The sequence below is a fragment of the Chiloscyllium plagiosum genome, unplaced genomic scaffold (assembly GCF_037043375.1).
Source record: "Chiloscyllium plagiosum isolate Xiang-an unplaced genomic scaffold, Cpla_swu_hap1 HiC_scaffold_19, whole genome shotgun sequence".
NCBI lineage: Eukaryota > Metazoa > Chordata > Chondrichthyes > Orectolobiformes > Hemiscylliidae > Chiloscyllium > Chiloscyllium plagiosum.
This window is the reverse complement of record NW_028270157.1, coordinates 30,757,478-30,774,139: the sequence shown is the minus strand read 5'-3', so window position 1 is coordinate 30,774,139 and position 16,662 is coordinate 30,757,478. Positions and strand designations below refer to the sequence as shown.

Genomic DNA, 16,662 nt, shown 5'->3' with positions numbered 1-16,662 from the left:
AGGATTTATATCCCAGCTCTAAAGCAAAACTCAAAAATAGAGGAATAGATAATCAGAAATGTTCAAATATTTGAAATTTGGTAAAACACTGATAGTAGAGTTCAGATATAGTATATTAAAGACAAATCAAGTTAGGTTACAATGTAGACAAAAAGGAAAATCAGACTGGTAATTTTTTTTTTTGTTTATAAGTATTTATTTAATTATAACAAGTTTACAGTCATTAAGATGCTCCTTTCAAATAACTATTTCCACAATAGCAAAACTAGCTTAGCGTCATGGTACCTAACCCGAAATCTGGATTTCTTGAAGTACAACTAAACTAAGAGTTAATTAAGTGTTTGGTGCACAACAAACAATGGATGCTTTACATCCTTAATCTGTACTTTTCAAATCACAGTACACCCAATTACAAGATAACATTATAAGCAGCTTTATTTCATTTCTTATCTATGAGTAAGTAAAGTAGCACATAACAATGCCTTTAAAATTCTAAGTTCAAAATTATTCACTCAGTTAGATCCAGGATTGGTGTGGAGGTCATGTAGCTGTGTCGATCTACTGTTGAATATTGTATTATTATTAAATCTGTGCATATAAAATCACTGATATTTTCTGTAGTCATCTACCTTTCCAACAATATAGGATCTGTACTGACCTGTCTCACTATGATTGCCTAGATATACTGATGAACACTTTGATACATCATGCCGTGTTTCCACAAAAAAGAATGTGTTTCAAATTGTAGTTGCTGCACTGAATCAAGCAATTTGATTTCAAGCAATTTGAAGTGACACTACAAACATCAATATCACCTGATTTCACCCAAAATCTCTTTCCTGCTTTATTTTAACATAGAACATAGAACAATACAGCACAGAACAGGCCCTTCGGCCCACGATGTTGTGCTAAACATTTGTCCTAGCTTAAGCACCCATCCATGTACCTATCCAATTGCTGCTTAAAGGTCACCAATGATTCTGACTCTGCCACTCCCACAGGCAGCGCATTCCATGCCCCCACCACTCTCTGGGTAAAGAACCTACCCCTGACATTCCCCCTATACCTTTCACCCTTCACCTTAAATTTATGTCCCGTTGTAACATTCTGTTGTACCCGGGGAAAAAGTCTTTGACTGTCTACTCTATCTATTCCCCTGATCATCTTATAAACCTCTATCAAGTCACCCCTCATCCTTCGCCGTTCCAATGAGAAAAGGCTTAGCACTCTCAACCTATCCTCATACAACCTATTCTCCATTCCAGGCAACATCCTGGTAAATCTCCTCTGCACCCTCTCTAAAGCTTCCATATCTTTCCTAAAATGAGGTGACCATAACTGCACACAGTACTCCAAATATGGCCTTACCAAGGTCCTATACAGTTGCAACATCACCTCACAACTCTTGAATTCAATCCCTCTGCTAATGAACGCTAATACACCATAGGCCTTCTTACAAGCTCTATCCACCTGAGTGGCAACTTTCAAAGATCTATGAACATAGACCCCAAGATCCCTCGGCTCCTCCACCTTACTAAGAACCCTACCATTAACCCTGTATTCTGCATTCTTATTTGTCCTTCCAAAATGGACAACCTCACACTTGACAGGGTTGAACTCCATCTGCCACTCCTCAGCCCAGCTCTGCATCATATCTAAGTCCCTTTGCAGCCGACAACTGCCCTCCTCGCTATCCACAACTCCACCAATCTTTGTATCGTCTGCAAATTTATTGACCCACCCTTCGACTCCCTCTTCCAAGTCATTAATAAAAATTACAAACAGCAGAGGACCCACAACTGATCCCTGCGGAACTCCATTGTAACTGGGCTCCAGGCTGAATATTTACCATCTACCACCACTCTCTGACTTCGACCGGTTAGCCAGTTCTCTATCCAACTGGCCAAACTTCCCGCTATCCATGCCTCCTGACTTTCCGCATAAGCCTACCATGGGGAACCTTATCAAATGCTTTACTAAAATCCATGTACACTACATCCACTGCTCTACCCTCATCCACATGCTTGGTCACGTCCTCAAAAAATTCAATAAGACTTATAAGGCAAGACCTACCCCTCACAAATCCATGCTGGTTGTCCCTAATCAAGCAGTGTCTTTCCAGATACTCATAAATCCTATCCCTCAGTACCCTTTCCATTACTTTGCCTACCACCGAAGTAAGACGAACTGGCCTGTAATTCCTGGGGTTATCCCTATTCCCTTTTATGAACAGGGGCACAACATTCGCCACTCTCCAGTCCCCTGGCACCACCCCCATTTATTTGTCATTATTTTCCATTCATCATCATTAGGGTACTAAGGAGCAGAGCTTACAAATTCTAATGTTAAGGTGCATACCCTGGAGAACACATCAGGAATTAGGTGCAATGGTCAGTACACCTGATAGGATTTTACATCCAAAGTTGTCTATGGCACCTACTGACTTAGGTGCCACCCTCCTAGTGTGTACTGCTGGAGTATGATATTTTGTGTTAAAATTTTGTAATCCAATGCTTGTTGTAGAAGCTTGCTGTGGACTTGCTGTGTTTCAACCTATAAATTGCTATGTGATAAAATCATTCAACATCTCATACTAACAGGATAAATAACCATTATTTAGCACAAGTATTGTTCAAACCTTATCCCATACCATTATCACCTCAGACAAAAAAGTAATAAAAATAAAATGTGCAATCAGGAACCACAAATAGGATCTGGAATGTCTTGAGGTTGAATCTTATGGCTTTTTTGGATAAGTGGCAAGTTTGTGGACTGATTCTCACTGTGAAGTTAAGTGAGTTTTCCTCACCATATTACTAAACTCACTGCATTAGTTGGCAGTTCATTCCTTCGGTGAGTATCAAATCCAATTTCCACCCCATCTTACCACACGCCTTTCCCAGAACAACTCACCACTCATGAAAATAAGTGACCAGCTTTCCTAGCACAAGCACTATCTTTAAAAGGCCACCATGCACTTTGCCAAGAATGGTCCGTCCAAAGCTGCCCTGCATTGTACCTGACTTTTGCTCTAGACATGGTAGACAGGATAGCATTGGCACCTTGCTTTATGGGCAGGGGCCTGAGATCCTGCTGAATGGGGTTGTGCACAAGTGGGATTTCCTCTATTACCCAGAACCATCAGTCGAGACCAAGGCACGAGACCGGTCTGATCCATGTTTGCCACCAAAGTTAGAACACTCCTAGCTGTCTGGAGGAATGCTCAGAACTATAGGAAAAATGTCAAAGTCCTCTCCACTCCATCAACATAAGTCCACCATCTTCCTTCTAGTACTTTACACTCAAATTACGACTGTACCCACTAAGACTCATGCTCTATCAGTCTCACAGATGCATGCAACATCTTCCCCACTTGCATTCACCCACCCAAACTGTGATATAACTGACCATGTATACCCTCTGTACTGCCTGCTCACTCACTCAGACATCTCCTCACGTGCACCAACAGTAATAGCTGTGATGCCTATCTTTATCTTCAGTGATACTTGCATCTCTGTCATTCCAGGAGAAAAACACACCACCAAAGGGCACAAAAAGATGGGCAATGGTCTGTCATTCAGCACCTCACCCCTTTTGAGGAGAGGATTCTGACTCTGACCATCCTGAGCATGACCTGAACTGGTAATGGAGCCTGCCCTAGACTTACTGTGCCAGGATCCCCTCAGTGAAGGCTATTTCCCCTTAACTGGACTGAGGCCTGTTGACAACAGTGACAAGTTTCCTGGTTTTGTGTCTACACTACAACAGCATGACAATGCAACAGTAATATATGAGCCAGGGATCTCTAGCTGACAGAGCAATGCACAAATCGGCAAGCCAATGTAATGCAGGGTGATGCAGGTACCCATCTGGGCTTAGTAAGTGAGCACTATGATAGTGAGTGAAGAACCCAAAAATGCAGCATGGTCCAGTTTGAGTTTGAGTGTGTCCCTGTGCGCACAATATCTTTACTGCAACATTATAATAGTTGCTGGCACAGCGTAAGGTGCATCATGAAGTGCACAAGCATCATCTAATTGGATCAGACTTATACATGAGAGTTGATAGAGGCTGGCACATGTCAGCTGCCAGTGTCTGTAGACTTGGGTTGTGTGTAGCTGGTGCCAGTAGAGTGTGCCTGAGATGTTGGTGCTCGGTGTTCTCTTGGAGCAAGCAGCAAGTTAAACTGACCAAGAAATACAGTGGTTTCCATGTCAACTTTTCCTGATAACTTGTTTGTACAGTGAGTTTGGTAATATTGCAACTTGTGGCAAGTTGGCCAATTAACAAGGCACTTGGCCATTGCCATTTGAGAAAAGTGAAAAGGGTGCAGCAAAATAATCTTAATTTTGCCACTCATCTCCTAATAGCCCACGTCTCACAGAACCTGATAGATTCGGTCTTGTTCAGCTTTTTATAGCTTCTGCCACTAGCTGAGCTCTCCGGCCAGATAAACAAGGTTGGAATTTGAAAGCAGTTGCTAGCCAGAGTGCGCGCAATTTTAGTTAGTATTCATGCCCTGGATTCTTGCTGTTCACTTGTTTGTTTAAAAAGAGGTGAAGCGCTAAAATTCTCCTCGAACTGATAAATATGTAATGCCTTCCTTTCTCTGTTCCTTTTTCTCTTTTAATTAGAATCATGACTTTGTGGATGAACAAACATATGAAGAGAATTGTCTCGAGGGATCTACAAGAAATCGATCAAATTCGCACACCCCTTCTCTCTCATCTCACCATGGTTTAACAGGAACATGTTGCTCAAGACGTAGCAAAAAGCCTTTCCGACTCCCAAATTCCAATATTACTTGCAGTCGCCCTGGAAGTGTACAGGAGCTCAGTACCATTCAGATTCGATGTGTACAGCAGAGTGCACTCTCCAATAGGTAATCATTTATGTCCTTTTCTTCTGTAAATCAAAACTTAATAACTCATTTTTAAATTTAAGAATTAATATAAATTATAGAAACTAACACCAAGTGAGAAATTCATTGTTAGCTATTTGGTATTACAATGGTTATCCACCCATCTTGTACAAAAAATGTAATACTGTAAGATTTAAACTATTCTGATCAACTAATGACAATCGTTTAGCAAATGTTTCAGGCTATAATAGTGGCAGGGCTCTAGTCCTGTGTTTGAAAAGATTTGTGCTGTGAGAATTCACAGATCATTTGCATGACTCAGTCACAGCCATGATGTAAGCTTCCTCCTATGCTTGTCCTGGAAACCAATTGAACACAGATACATAAACCATGCTTGCGAGACTGGAACTATCACATGTATTGGACACTTTTGGCAGTTGCCCGAAGATCTGTGATGAGATGGAATAAAATGCCTCCTCCAGTCTTCATGCCTAGTCTGATAGACCCTGAAAGCTGACAAGGTATTTGCCCAGCAGCTAAAGTTAATGCTTTCAGGCACCCTTCAAACAGCATAGCTCCTTTGCTACAACTGAAACTTTGGCAGGAGGGCCAGCATCTTGACATTACTTTAATAAACCCTTCCTGTGTGCCCACTGTCGACAGAGGCCCTAGTCCATTTCTCTGAGACATCCCTGGAGTTTTCCTGGTATTTCCCAGCTGCTGGACAGATGAATATCTCAGCCTGAAAATTGCAATTGGTTTAAGTTTAAATCAGTGCATGGCAGCCTGTTTGTACAGGCTTATGGTAAGGGGCCCAAAAGGTCACAGACCCTACACATGAAGTTTGTTCCAAATGGCTAAAGGAGGTTTCACAGTCTTTGTTGCTCTTTGTTTTGTAACATTTGCATCCAACAACTATGGAGAATGTTGACTAATTTCTCTTTCTGCCTTTCTATGGAGCCAAGAAGGAGTACTCACTTTGGATTCACAGTTCTTGCAATCTTTGTTGTTCCCACCCAGTTGCCCCCCTCACCCCCAGAACTTACCTCAGTATCACTACTTGATTGGTAGATGGGACAAAGTTTATTTTCATGAAGCAAGCCATCTAAGCAAGGGCAGAAATCCATTTAGTTCAGTTGGCTGGATTGTTGATTTGCAGAGAAGTATGATGCCAACAGCACGGGTTCAATTCCCACCACCGGTTTGAGGACTCTCCTTCTCAATCTCTTCCCTCGCCTGAGGTCTGGGTGGCCTGCAGGTTAACTCACCACCAGTCACTTCTCTCTCATAAGAGAGTAGCCCCTATGGCCTGGTAAGACTGTGGTGACAGAACTAAGGAAGGGGTATGGACATTTAGCTCCCCTTGAATATATGGATAAGGCCTGAGGACCAATCCCTGGCAATCTAAGGACCTCTTGGTTTAAGCTTGTGCTGTCACTACAAACAGACAAAGTCCAAAATCTGCCCTACCATTTCTTTTATGGAGCTATCATAAGCCTCTTTTCCTCTTTTCATTGCCTTGAATTTCTCTCATTTATTTCAAGTTTGAACAGTGATTTTTATGAAAAAAAAGATGAAAGTTGTGATAATTGTTATTTACACAAGTTCATTGTGATTTGACCTTTTTAAAATTGTCTTTGAAAACTATTTTATATTGATGAAACTATTTATTTTGTGAATAATTTTAACATTAAAACAAAAAATGGAGAATTTAGTGAGTTATTATGGAGGCAATGGCCGAGTGATATTATTGCTGGACTCTTAACCCAGAGACTCAGGTAATGTTCGAGGGTCCCAGGTTCAAATCCTGCCATGGAAGGTAGTGGAATTTGAATTCAATAAATATCTGGAATCAAGAGTCTGTGATGGTCAGGAATCCATTATCGACTGTTGGAAAAACCCATCTGATTCACTAATGTCCTTTAGGGAAGGAAACTGCCGTCCTTACCTGCTCTAGCCTACATGTGACTCCAGACCCACAGCAATATGGTTGACTCTTAAGCGCCCAATGGGATGGGCAATAAATGCTGGTTATCCAGTAATGCTCTCATCCTGAGAATGAGTTAATAAAAAAAGAGATCTATTTAAATGGCCACATTGATGCAAAATCTGACTTTGTAAGAATTTGTTGTCAGGTTTTTTTTATGAAATAGTATTTAAAAATCAAATTTTATGTTTGTCTGTGCTTTGGCAGTGCTTACAGGCTGTAACAGTAGGTGTTTATTCTTCCAGCCGATCCAGCTTGAATGCAAACATAGAAGAAAGTGTCAAACTAAATTGTGAGAAATCCTATATAACAACAGCAGTAATAAGCATGCCCAGTCCTCCTGCTACAACACCCGAAGGAGATGACAGGTCTGACTCTCCAGATCAAGCAGAAACCAACATTGTAAAAGTGTCAGCACTGTAAAAAATCCTAACAACTCAAATGTGAGCCTGGAAAGTCAGATGACCGATCACCTGTGTTATGTTCCTGCTATTGAAGAAATAGAAAAGAACATCACAGACTGGAGAGCAAGAGGAGAACATGAGTGTTTTCCCTGATAGTTTTGCATTGCGAAGTCCATGGCAACAGTGATCATCACACTGAAGATATTTATCAGTGAAGCTTGACATCAAAATTATGTAACATTGACAGTGAGATGAGCAAAAAGAGGCATCATTAAGCTTGCAAAAGCTCTGCAATGATTACATTGCAGTTGAGCACAATGAGACATTTCCACTTTTGCTACATTTCCTGCCTGAAGGCTTGTTTTGTGAGAAAAGTACACATGAACTGGAAAGTGTGCATGAGGAAGAAATAACAAATGAAATTTTCCTCTTTGCAGCAACAATGATTTCAGCAAAAATAAAATGAACTCATTTAAGTTATAAGTAACTGTAAATATTGGATTGAAAACTAACATATTTTAAATTAAACGAATACCACAAAATTGCATGTTAAATTTTCCTTGGGGCAATCAATACATAACATTCATATTTTTCATGCAGTGAGCATGTACAATATTTCACCAAAATTGGGGCCTGTTTCTTAAGAGGATGATTATATGTGGATGGTCACCAGTCACTAAAAGACTGTTTAGTTAAGAACAGATGGAAAAACCAATTGTTGTGATGAGTTCTGGTTATTAATTTATATTAACCATTTACAATAAAGTAAAACCTTGAAAATAATAACCCTCAAATTAAAATTACTGTATTGAGGCTTTCACAGCAAGACAAAGCAAAATCCATTTTTTTTAATCCATACTTTCTTTTTCCTGTACAAGCTTGTTCTATGATGCTTATAATGAGTGTGAACAATTTTCAGGCAAGCGCTTGAATGGGTGGACTGCAGTTGATGTGTATTACAGATTTTATCTTTTCTCATTGCAGCTGTAGCAAGCCTAACAGACTGTTCTTTCTGCATGGTCTCCCAGATTTATATGGGACTTAGTAGGTGGTTATTCAACAAGCTTTGTGCTCCTATCATTTGTAACTGTGGAAGTTGTTCTTCCTCCTATAAAAATATGTATATTTTTGAGTCAGTATCTTCAAATGTACTGAATTACATTATTGATTCCTTTTTAAAAAGAAAATGGGGAATTTAGGTGTGCCAGCATTTCAATGATTTAGTCTTTAGTTAAGCCATTTTCCTGAAAATTATACCGAATGGTATTATGGAGCAAAGGAGGGTGCTTTTATTCTCAGCCACAGCTCAAAGGAAAGAGAACCATAACCTATACTCTTTGGACAATGTTCAGTAGACAGAGCATGTTTCAACAGAGTAAACCTGTTTATCAATTCCCCTACTCCTTCCGCCCCCTGATAAAGTAAAATATCTGAGTGATACAGTGCTTCAAAGAGAGGTTAGAAGGACAGAATCTTCATGTTTGCATGATTAATATTTCTGTGGCAAGGCAGTGAACTTCCACCATGTTCTTTTTCTTTCTGTAATGCCGTTGTATTTAGATGAATATATATATAGTTTACAAATGTGAACATTGTCGACGTGCTGTTAAATGGGGTAGGTTGCTTGGAAAGAAAAATAAAAGAAATTTGCATTTTTGTTCAGCATTTTCCTAGATTGGTCTCTGGTTGAAGCACTGCAAAGTAATACAGCAATACTTCTTCAAAAATCAAATGACTATCTGATTGCAAAAATAAAATTATTTGATGAACGCTTTTACAGTAAAGGATAACAGAAGTTGCATCTGGAACTTTCTCACCTACACTTAAGTATTACTTATGCAAAAGTTTCCTTCCTGAACATTCTTTTTATATAACGTCCTTCAGATGTCGCAAGGGTGATTCAGAAATCTCTATCAGATTTACTGTCCTCTGTTGTAAAATGACTGTTGCAGTGTGCAATGCTCTGTGCTGTAGTTGTAATTTGTAGTGTATGCTATGATTTCACCGTTTTGGATTTAAACAGCTTTCATAAGTTCTACTTTAGGAAAGCAGAATAATTTCCCACCTATTATGCTGGAGAACTAGACATCTAGAAATAAAATGTCTGCATGCTTCAGTTGGAAGGGATGATCTTGTAACTAGAAGTTATGCTTGAAAATCAACAACATTCATGTTCTAAACTACAGAAAGATTAAGTCTTGTAAAACAATCCGAAGGTAAATTGTAAGGAGCAAATAGTGTAAGAATAATGTGAGATAACAATGAAGTATTTTTGCAGACAAAATGTGCAGCTGGAAAACAGAATGTATTTAATAGAACTTAGCGATACAGAGAATGTTTGAGCTGAATGTCTTCATCTGTAAAATAGACACTGAAAATTGTGGTGTTAAAATGCAAGGCTGCAGCAGAATGAGGGATCAAAAATTGTGCATTTTACATAATTTTTTTAAAAAACAAAGGCACATTGGAGACACATGATACAGAAAATGATTCCCATGTACACAAGTTGAGATTAAAATGTTTTAATTTTTGGGCACGTGTGTTTTCTGTCAACTTTGTAATATTACTAATTATATTTAATGTTTAGTGCAATATATGGTCCTTTGTCTGAAAAATATCCCATACTTACATTCTGCAACAAAGTAAAACCAAACACAAACCATCTCGATAGGCAATAGCTTGGCTGCACCAATGACAGGCGACCTTAACTTGTATTCACTAATCCCCCCTCACCCTCTCTGCACCAAATTAGCTGCCACTGTACTGTAAAGCTGGTCAGATGCTCAGTCTTAGAAAAGCCTCTATTTTCTCCAGTTCTAAACTGAGATTACCAAAGCCATCAACTTCACTCTTTGCCATTAACTCCATAGTTTTATCTCCAAATCCATTCCTTTCCTTTCCTTGACCAGGACCTCTGGTTGAAACAGACTTTGCAATTTTGGCTGGCCCCATATCATCATCATAAATATCTTATACTTCCACATACATTACATCAACTGTCCCTGCCTTTACTTCAACCTATTTATATACTGAAACTCTTATCCATGAAGTTGTTACATTGCAGAAAGAGGCCATTAAGCCTTTCATGACTGCACTGGCTCTCCAACGAGTAGTATGACCAAGTATGTTTCATCTGCTTTATCCCCTACTCTTGCACGTTGAATGTTTCTATTTAAAAATCAATGACCTCTTGAATGCCTCAATTAATTTGCCTCCACTATACTTCTAAGCAGTGAATTCTAGACCCAAACCACAATGTGTGAGAAAGCTGTTTTCTGTCATACTTGCTACCCGAGGACACAGCCTTAGAGTAAAGAGAAGACCCTTTAAAATGGAGATAAGGAGAAACTTCTTTAGCCAAAGAGTGGTGAATCTGTGGAATTCATTGCCAGAGAGCTGTGGAGGCCAGGTCATTGATTATATTTAAGACAGAGATAGAAAAGTTCTTGATTGCCAAGGGAGTCAAAGGTTATGGGCAGAAAGTGGGAAAATGTCTTTCAAAATTCTTATTTGCACTGGATAAATAGACATCAGATTAAAACAAAACACAGCAGTTAAATTTGTTCACTGTCAATTAGCTTGGTTATCTTTACTGTCATTGGATTAGACATAAAAATGATGCATTTGGGGATTATAAAGAGTTCCCATTATCAATGAAACGGTGCTTCACAAAATAACAATGCTTGAAGAGAATTGAAATCTGTTGAGAAAATATTTTTAAAAAGAAAAGTTCCCTCAATGATTTAGATGTAGAAGCCTGTTGGTTCAGGAAAACCTATCAGCCATGATTGAATGGCAGAGCAGATTCAATGGGCCGAATGGCCTAATTTCTGCTCCTTTGGTCTTATGGCCTTGCTACGTTTGCAAATAACTTTAAATCTGTGCTGACTCATTCTCGATACTTTTACAAACAGGAACAGTTTCTCCCTATCTACTCTTTCCAGATCTCTCATGATTTTTAAAACTTTAACAGATCTAGCTTTCTTCTCTCCAAGGAGATCAGCCCCAATTTCTCCAATCTATCAGATAATTGATGTTTCTCATCCCTGGAATCATTTTAGTTAATGCCTTCTGCATTCTTTTCAATCTATTCACAGTCTTCCTATAGCGTGACACCCAAACCCATGGTCTTAGTCATTGTCAGACTTTACTATTCCAATGCTGTCTGGATGAACTATCCAACCTGTACCTTATGTAGATAGAAATCTCTGCCCTACCTTGCACTAAGTCCCAATCACACATTAGCCCATCTTCATTCTTTATATTAGCTCAAAGTCCTCAATGCCTCAAATTTAATCTTTACAAGAATATTATATGAAAAGAAATCTGGCTTCTTGATGGCATATGTTAAGTTCAACTATGTAAATAGCCAACCAGCCCTCACCTGAACTTTCATTTAAATTGCTTTTTCTGACTGCCAGAAACTACCTGAATGACCTAGATAGCTACTACTGCTCTAATATTTACTAAATTCTAAAGGGCAAGAAAATTCCATGTTTGATTCCAGATCTGTCTTGAGTTAGTCTAATCTAACCACCTAAACATATAGAGATCTTGCTTACAGTTGCCCTCATCATCTCAGGAAGGCCATCATAAGAAAAGGAAATATCAACTGTGGATCATTCTCCTCATTGTCTTTCAAAATTCTTATTTGCAATGGATAAATGGACGTCAGATTAAAACAAAACACAGCAGTTAACTTTGTTCACTGTCAATTAGCTTGGTTATATTTACTGTCATTGGATTAGACATAAAAATGATGCATTTGGGGATTATAAAGAGTTCCCATTATCAATGAAACTGCTTCGCAAAATAACAATGCTTGAAGAGAATTAAAATCTGTTGAGAAAATGTTTTTAAAAAGAAAAGTTCCCTCAATGATTTAGATGGAGAAGCCTGTTAGTTCAGGAAAACTTATTAACAAAAGTATAATTTAGATGATACCACAAAGACAGTAATACAATATCATTCGACTCACAAAGCTCTTTCTTCCAATACAGTAACTTTCCCTCATTATTACATCCAATTATATTTTCAGTAACCCTTACCTTCTTATCTTTATTACTCTTCTTCGTAGATTCTTCCAAATATGTACCTTCCTATTAAGCAAAATAGTATTTTTCTTGATACATGTTCCTTACTGCTTTTATTCATGTCTGCTTATCCTACTTTATTGATTTTACTGAAATAATTGGGTTTATTGTTACAATTTTTAATTTCAGTAATTCTACTGTTTTTGTGTCTGAGCCTTCTATTAGTTTTCAATTAGTCTGCTACAGACGGGGAGCTGAGAGTAAGGCAATTAGTGAGGGTGACATAAAGAGTCTGCAAAGGGATCTAGACATAAGTGAGTGGACAAACATTTAGTAGATGAAATTTAATGTGGGGAAAATGTGATTTAAAGCATTTTGATGGAAATCCAAGTGCCGAATATTACTAAAATGGAGAAAGATACAGCATGGAGTGATTTGAGAATCTTTAAACATAAATCACAAAAAAGATAGCAAGCAAATTCAGCAGGTATTAGGGAAATCATGTGGAATGTTGACCTTTATTTCAAAAAGGAACAATTTATAAAAATAGGGAAGCATTTCTCAAACAACACAATTAGTCCTTTTCTGGAATAACGAGAAGAAATCTAAGGAAAGATATACTGGCATTGGAAGCAGGCCAGAGAAGGTTCACGGGACTGATACCAGTATGAAGGGATTGCCAGATGAGGACAAGTTGAGTGGGGTGGACCTACAACCTGGAGACTCGAGAAGAATAAGAGGTGACCTTATTTACCACCTTGGGGGATTTGGCAGAATAGATGTGGAAGGGATGTTTCTTCTTTCCAGAGAATCTAGGACAAGTGGATGTAATCTCAGAAAAGGGAGTTGCCTGTTTAATACAAAGAAGAGGTAGAATTGCATCTCTCAAATGATAGTGAACCTGTGAAATTCTTTACCTCAGAGCTTTTGAGGTTGGATCATTAAGTATATTTAAGGTTGAGATAGATAGATTTTTAATCAGTAAGGGGATCTAGATTTCTAAGGAAAAGGCAGGAACTGGATTTAAGGATTATCAGATTAACCATGATCGCATTGAATAACAGAGCAGACTTCTTGAAATGAATAGTCTACTTCTGAAAAATAGAATTGTAGAATCTCTACAGTGCAGATAGAGGCTATTCAGCCCATCTAGTCTGAACCAACCCTCCAAAGAGCATCCCACCCTATCCCCATCACCTTTTTATTATTGGCTATTCTTAGAATAGAAAGTGGTGATAAATGGGGTACTGGAGGGAACAGTGCTGTGGCCCCAGGTATTCACAACATATGTGTCACCGATTTGAATAACAGAATCAAATGTAATATTTCCAAGTTTGCTTAACACAGAAAACTGGTATTTGTGGGGGGTGGGTGGGGGGGACGGTTGGTTGTTGGAGTAAAGAATCTTTATGATGACTTAGACAAGTTGAGTGAGTGGGGAAATGCACACCAATAAAGGTATGATGTGTGAAGTTGTTCACTTTGCTAGGAAAGTCAGAACGGCAGAGTAACATTTAAACGTGATGGGCTGGAAAACGATGGTATACACAGGGATACCCAGCCCTCCAACCCCATATGTCCTTGCACATCAGTCAGTGAAAGCAAGCACGTAATAACAGTCATGAAGGCAAATGGTATGTTGAGCATCAATGCAATATAGTTTATGTACAGAAGCAAGGAAGACATACTGCCGATGAACAGAGAACTTGCTGAGACCCCATCTGAAGGACTCTGTGCAGTTTTCATCTCCTTTCTGCCAGAGAGCTTCACAGAGACTGTATGGCAGGTTTGGCATATGAGAAAACATTGTGTTGACTGGGTCTATATTCACAGGAATGTATGAGAATCTCACTGAAACAGATACAATTATTGGCAGGGCTGGACAGGCTGAATGCGGGGATCTTGTTTCCCTTTACTGGGGCTCCAGAACAAGGGCTCATGGTCTCAAGGTACACAGCAGGACATCTTGAACTATGATGACAAACTTGTTCACAAAGAGGAAGGGGAATTTGTGGCATTCTCTACCACTGTGGAGAAAGCTATGGAGGTCACGTCACTGAATATATTTAAATAATAAATCAATTGATTTCCAAAGCCTGAGGATTTATTAGGGTGTGGGGCAAGAGCAGAAGTATAGCATTGAGATAGAGGCTCAGACAAGATCATGTTAAATGGCAGGGTAGGCTTGATGGGACAAATGACACACTGCCACTTCTGTTTATAATATTGGAAGAATGTAGAGAAGACTAGAATACACTAAGAATTTTCATTTTCTGAGTTGTGCAAGAGATTTAACTATACTAAACAAAATTATAATTTGCAATTTTGATGGTAAACACAAATGTTCACTTTGTTTTTAGAAGCATCTTCGAGACTCTCTCCTCTGTGGAACTGACATGCTGCTGTAACATTTTCTAAGACCAACAGATTATTATTATTTAAGAACATTGTCCATTGGGAGACATTTAATTCACAAATATTTGTTAAATAGTTAGGTATTGAAGATGATTTATAATCCCTATTATCTTCAGCTGCTTCATCAATGACCTTATTTCACAATGAAGGTCAGAAATGGGACAGTTCACTGAACAATTATCAGTGTGAAGCTCAATGAGCAATTCCTCACACATGAAACAATTCATATCTGCATGCAGCAAGACTGGATAACAGTGAGGGCACATCTACAAGGCTCAAATCAGGAATGTGAGGGAAATACTCCCCAGGGTGGGTGTAACTGGAGCCACACTCAAGGTTTGAGATAATCCAAAAAGAAGCAGTTCAATATTTACTTGTCAGAGAAGTCATGTGCTCCTACTGCTGGACCAGAAGCATTCTAACTTCATTCAATAACTTTGAGGTCAACTAACATGATTTTGGAAGATCGCCTCCAAATTAGGAATCTCTGCCATCTTCTAGGCTCTGCTTGTAATTCCCAACTTAGTATCTGATACACATACAATGGCATTTTATCGTTCTCAACCGAACCTTATTCATGTGAATTCTTATGTCCGTCATACCAACTCTCGATCCTCAGCATCCCTCAGATGAACAAACTTATTTCGCTACTGCCCTCCACCAATGGTGTATCATAACAGCAGAGATAAACAACAGAATGCACTGCAGCAACACATCAAGTCTTCAACATTAGCAAATCCCAAATTCAGCCTATAAAATAAGTATAGGAATTGCATGGCAGCACATCACTAAAAGTTCTCAATCAACCTGAAATTCCTCCATTTTCGGCAGGTCAAAATGTTGTAATGCTGGAACTCTTATCAGGGGAATATGTTCACCACATGACCATACAACAGTTCAAGAAGCAGCCTCTGCATGATCGACACAGGGCCACGAGCAATGAACCAGTATGAGCCTTTCTCGTAATGACCACATTCTGAGAATGAATAATCACTTCATAAAGAATCTGTAATCTACGATGTTTTCACGCAGATCAAGGATTTAAATTTAGTACTCCATAATTTTAATGAAAACAATTAAGGTTTAGCTTTAAACAGAAAGTCATGCACTGTGTATAGTTGTCATTCTGGGTTATTCATGTACTTTCTGGCAATTAAAAAGGACAATACAAATATAAGGTCAAATGAAGGTTCGTTCGCCAATTAGTTGGACTTAACATGTTGCCCAGGAGAAAACTTAGAGTAGAAAGAAGAGAACACTCTCGTAGGGAAAAAAACAATGTATAAGTCATAGAATATCAGGTAAGAGATTTATATAGAATTATTATATAATATTACATAATTATAACATATATAATAATTTTTGATAAAAATAATTCTAAATACATAGATATCATAGCTTCACATTTTTCAGTGTTGGAGATAGTAAGTTTTAAAATCTTGAGTGTTTCAATACTTGTATCGTTTTGTATCTGCATGAAATAAGAAGATATCCGTTAGTGATTCTCTCTGCTCTTTACCCAAAATTTCTACAAGTCATTTCTGTGGCTGTCCCTAATATATCAGAAATTATATTATTTAGCTAGCAAGGTTTTACTTTATGAGTGTTAAAACCTTGCAGATCACTAAATGCCACCAGTATCCCAATTTAGAAGGCTATATAGATCTCAAATCTACATCAGGTTAAGCCTTGATATGTTCTAGATGACAGTGCAATCAACCTTGTGTCACCTTTATCATTCAGGAATATTGCATGCTGTTTAATAATTGTGACAAGTCACTTACATCTGTTCCACTTGACGCAATCCTTTACAAAGGATTAAATAGGAAATGTGCAATAGGAAATGTGCCTCAGTGTAACTGCATTCAAACTTATATAAATTCAAAACATCTTCCCTTTAATCCTGATTCAAAGGCATAACCATTCCACCTTGAGAAGAATTCAAGCCTAATGTATGAAGCA

At 38.5% G+C, this 16,662-nt stretch overlaps 2 protein-coding genes across 3 annotated transcripts in view; one reads left to right on the top strand and one right to left on the bottom strand.

Moving 5' to 3' along the window:
* The window catches only part of kcnd2 (potassium voltage-gated channel, Shal-related subfamily, member 2), a 497,597-nt gene extending 488,686 nt beyond the window's left edge, over positions 1–8,911 (top strand). For both annotated transcript variants that reach the window (XM_043709602.2, XM_043709603.2), the window contains 2 exons: positions 4,635–4,882; positions 7,094–8,911. In XM_043709602.2, coding sequence (XP_043565537.1) covers positions 4,635–4,882; positions 7,094–7,271 — 426 coding nt within the window. In that variant the 3' untranslated portion in view covers positions 7,272–8,911. The remainder of the gene's footprint in view (positions 1–4,634; positions 4,883–7,093) is intronic.
* A 7,086-nt stretch (positions 8,912–15,997) lies between these two features.
* The window catches only part of tspan12 (tetraspanin 12), a 57,010-nt gene continuing 56,345 nt past the window's right edge, over positions 15,998–16,662 (bottom strand). Inside the window, exon 9 of the transcript XR_015760427.1 lies at positions 15,998–16,171. The gene's annotated coding sequence lies outside the window, so the exon portion shown is untranslated. The remainder of the gene's footprint in view (positions 16,172–16,662) is intronic.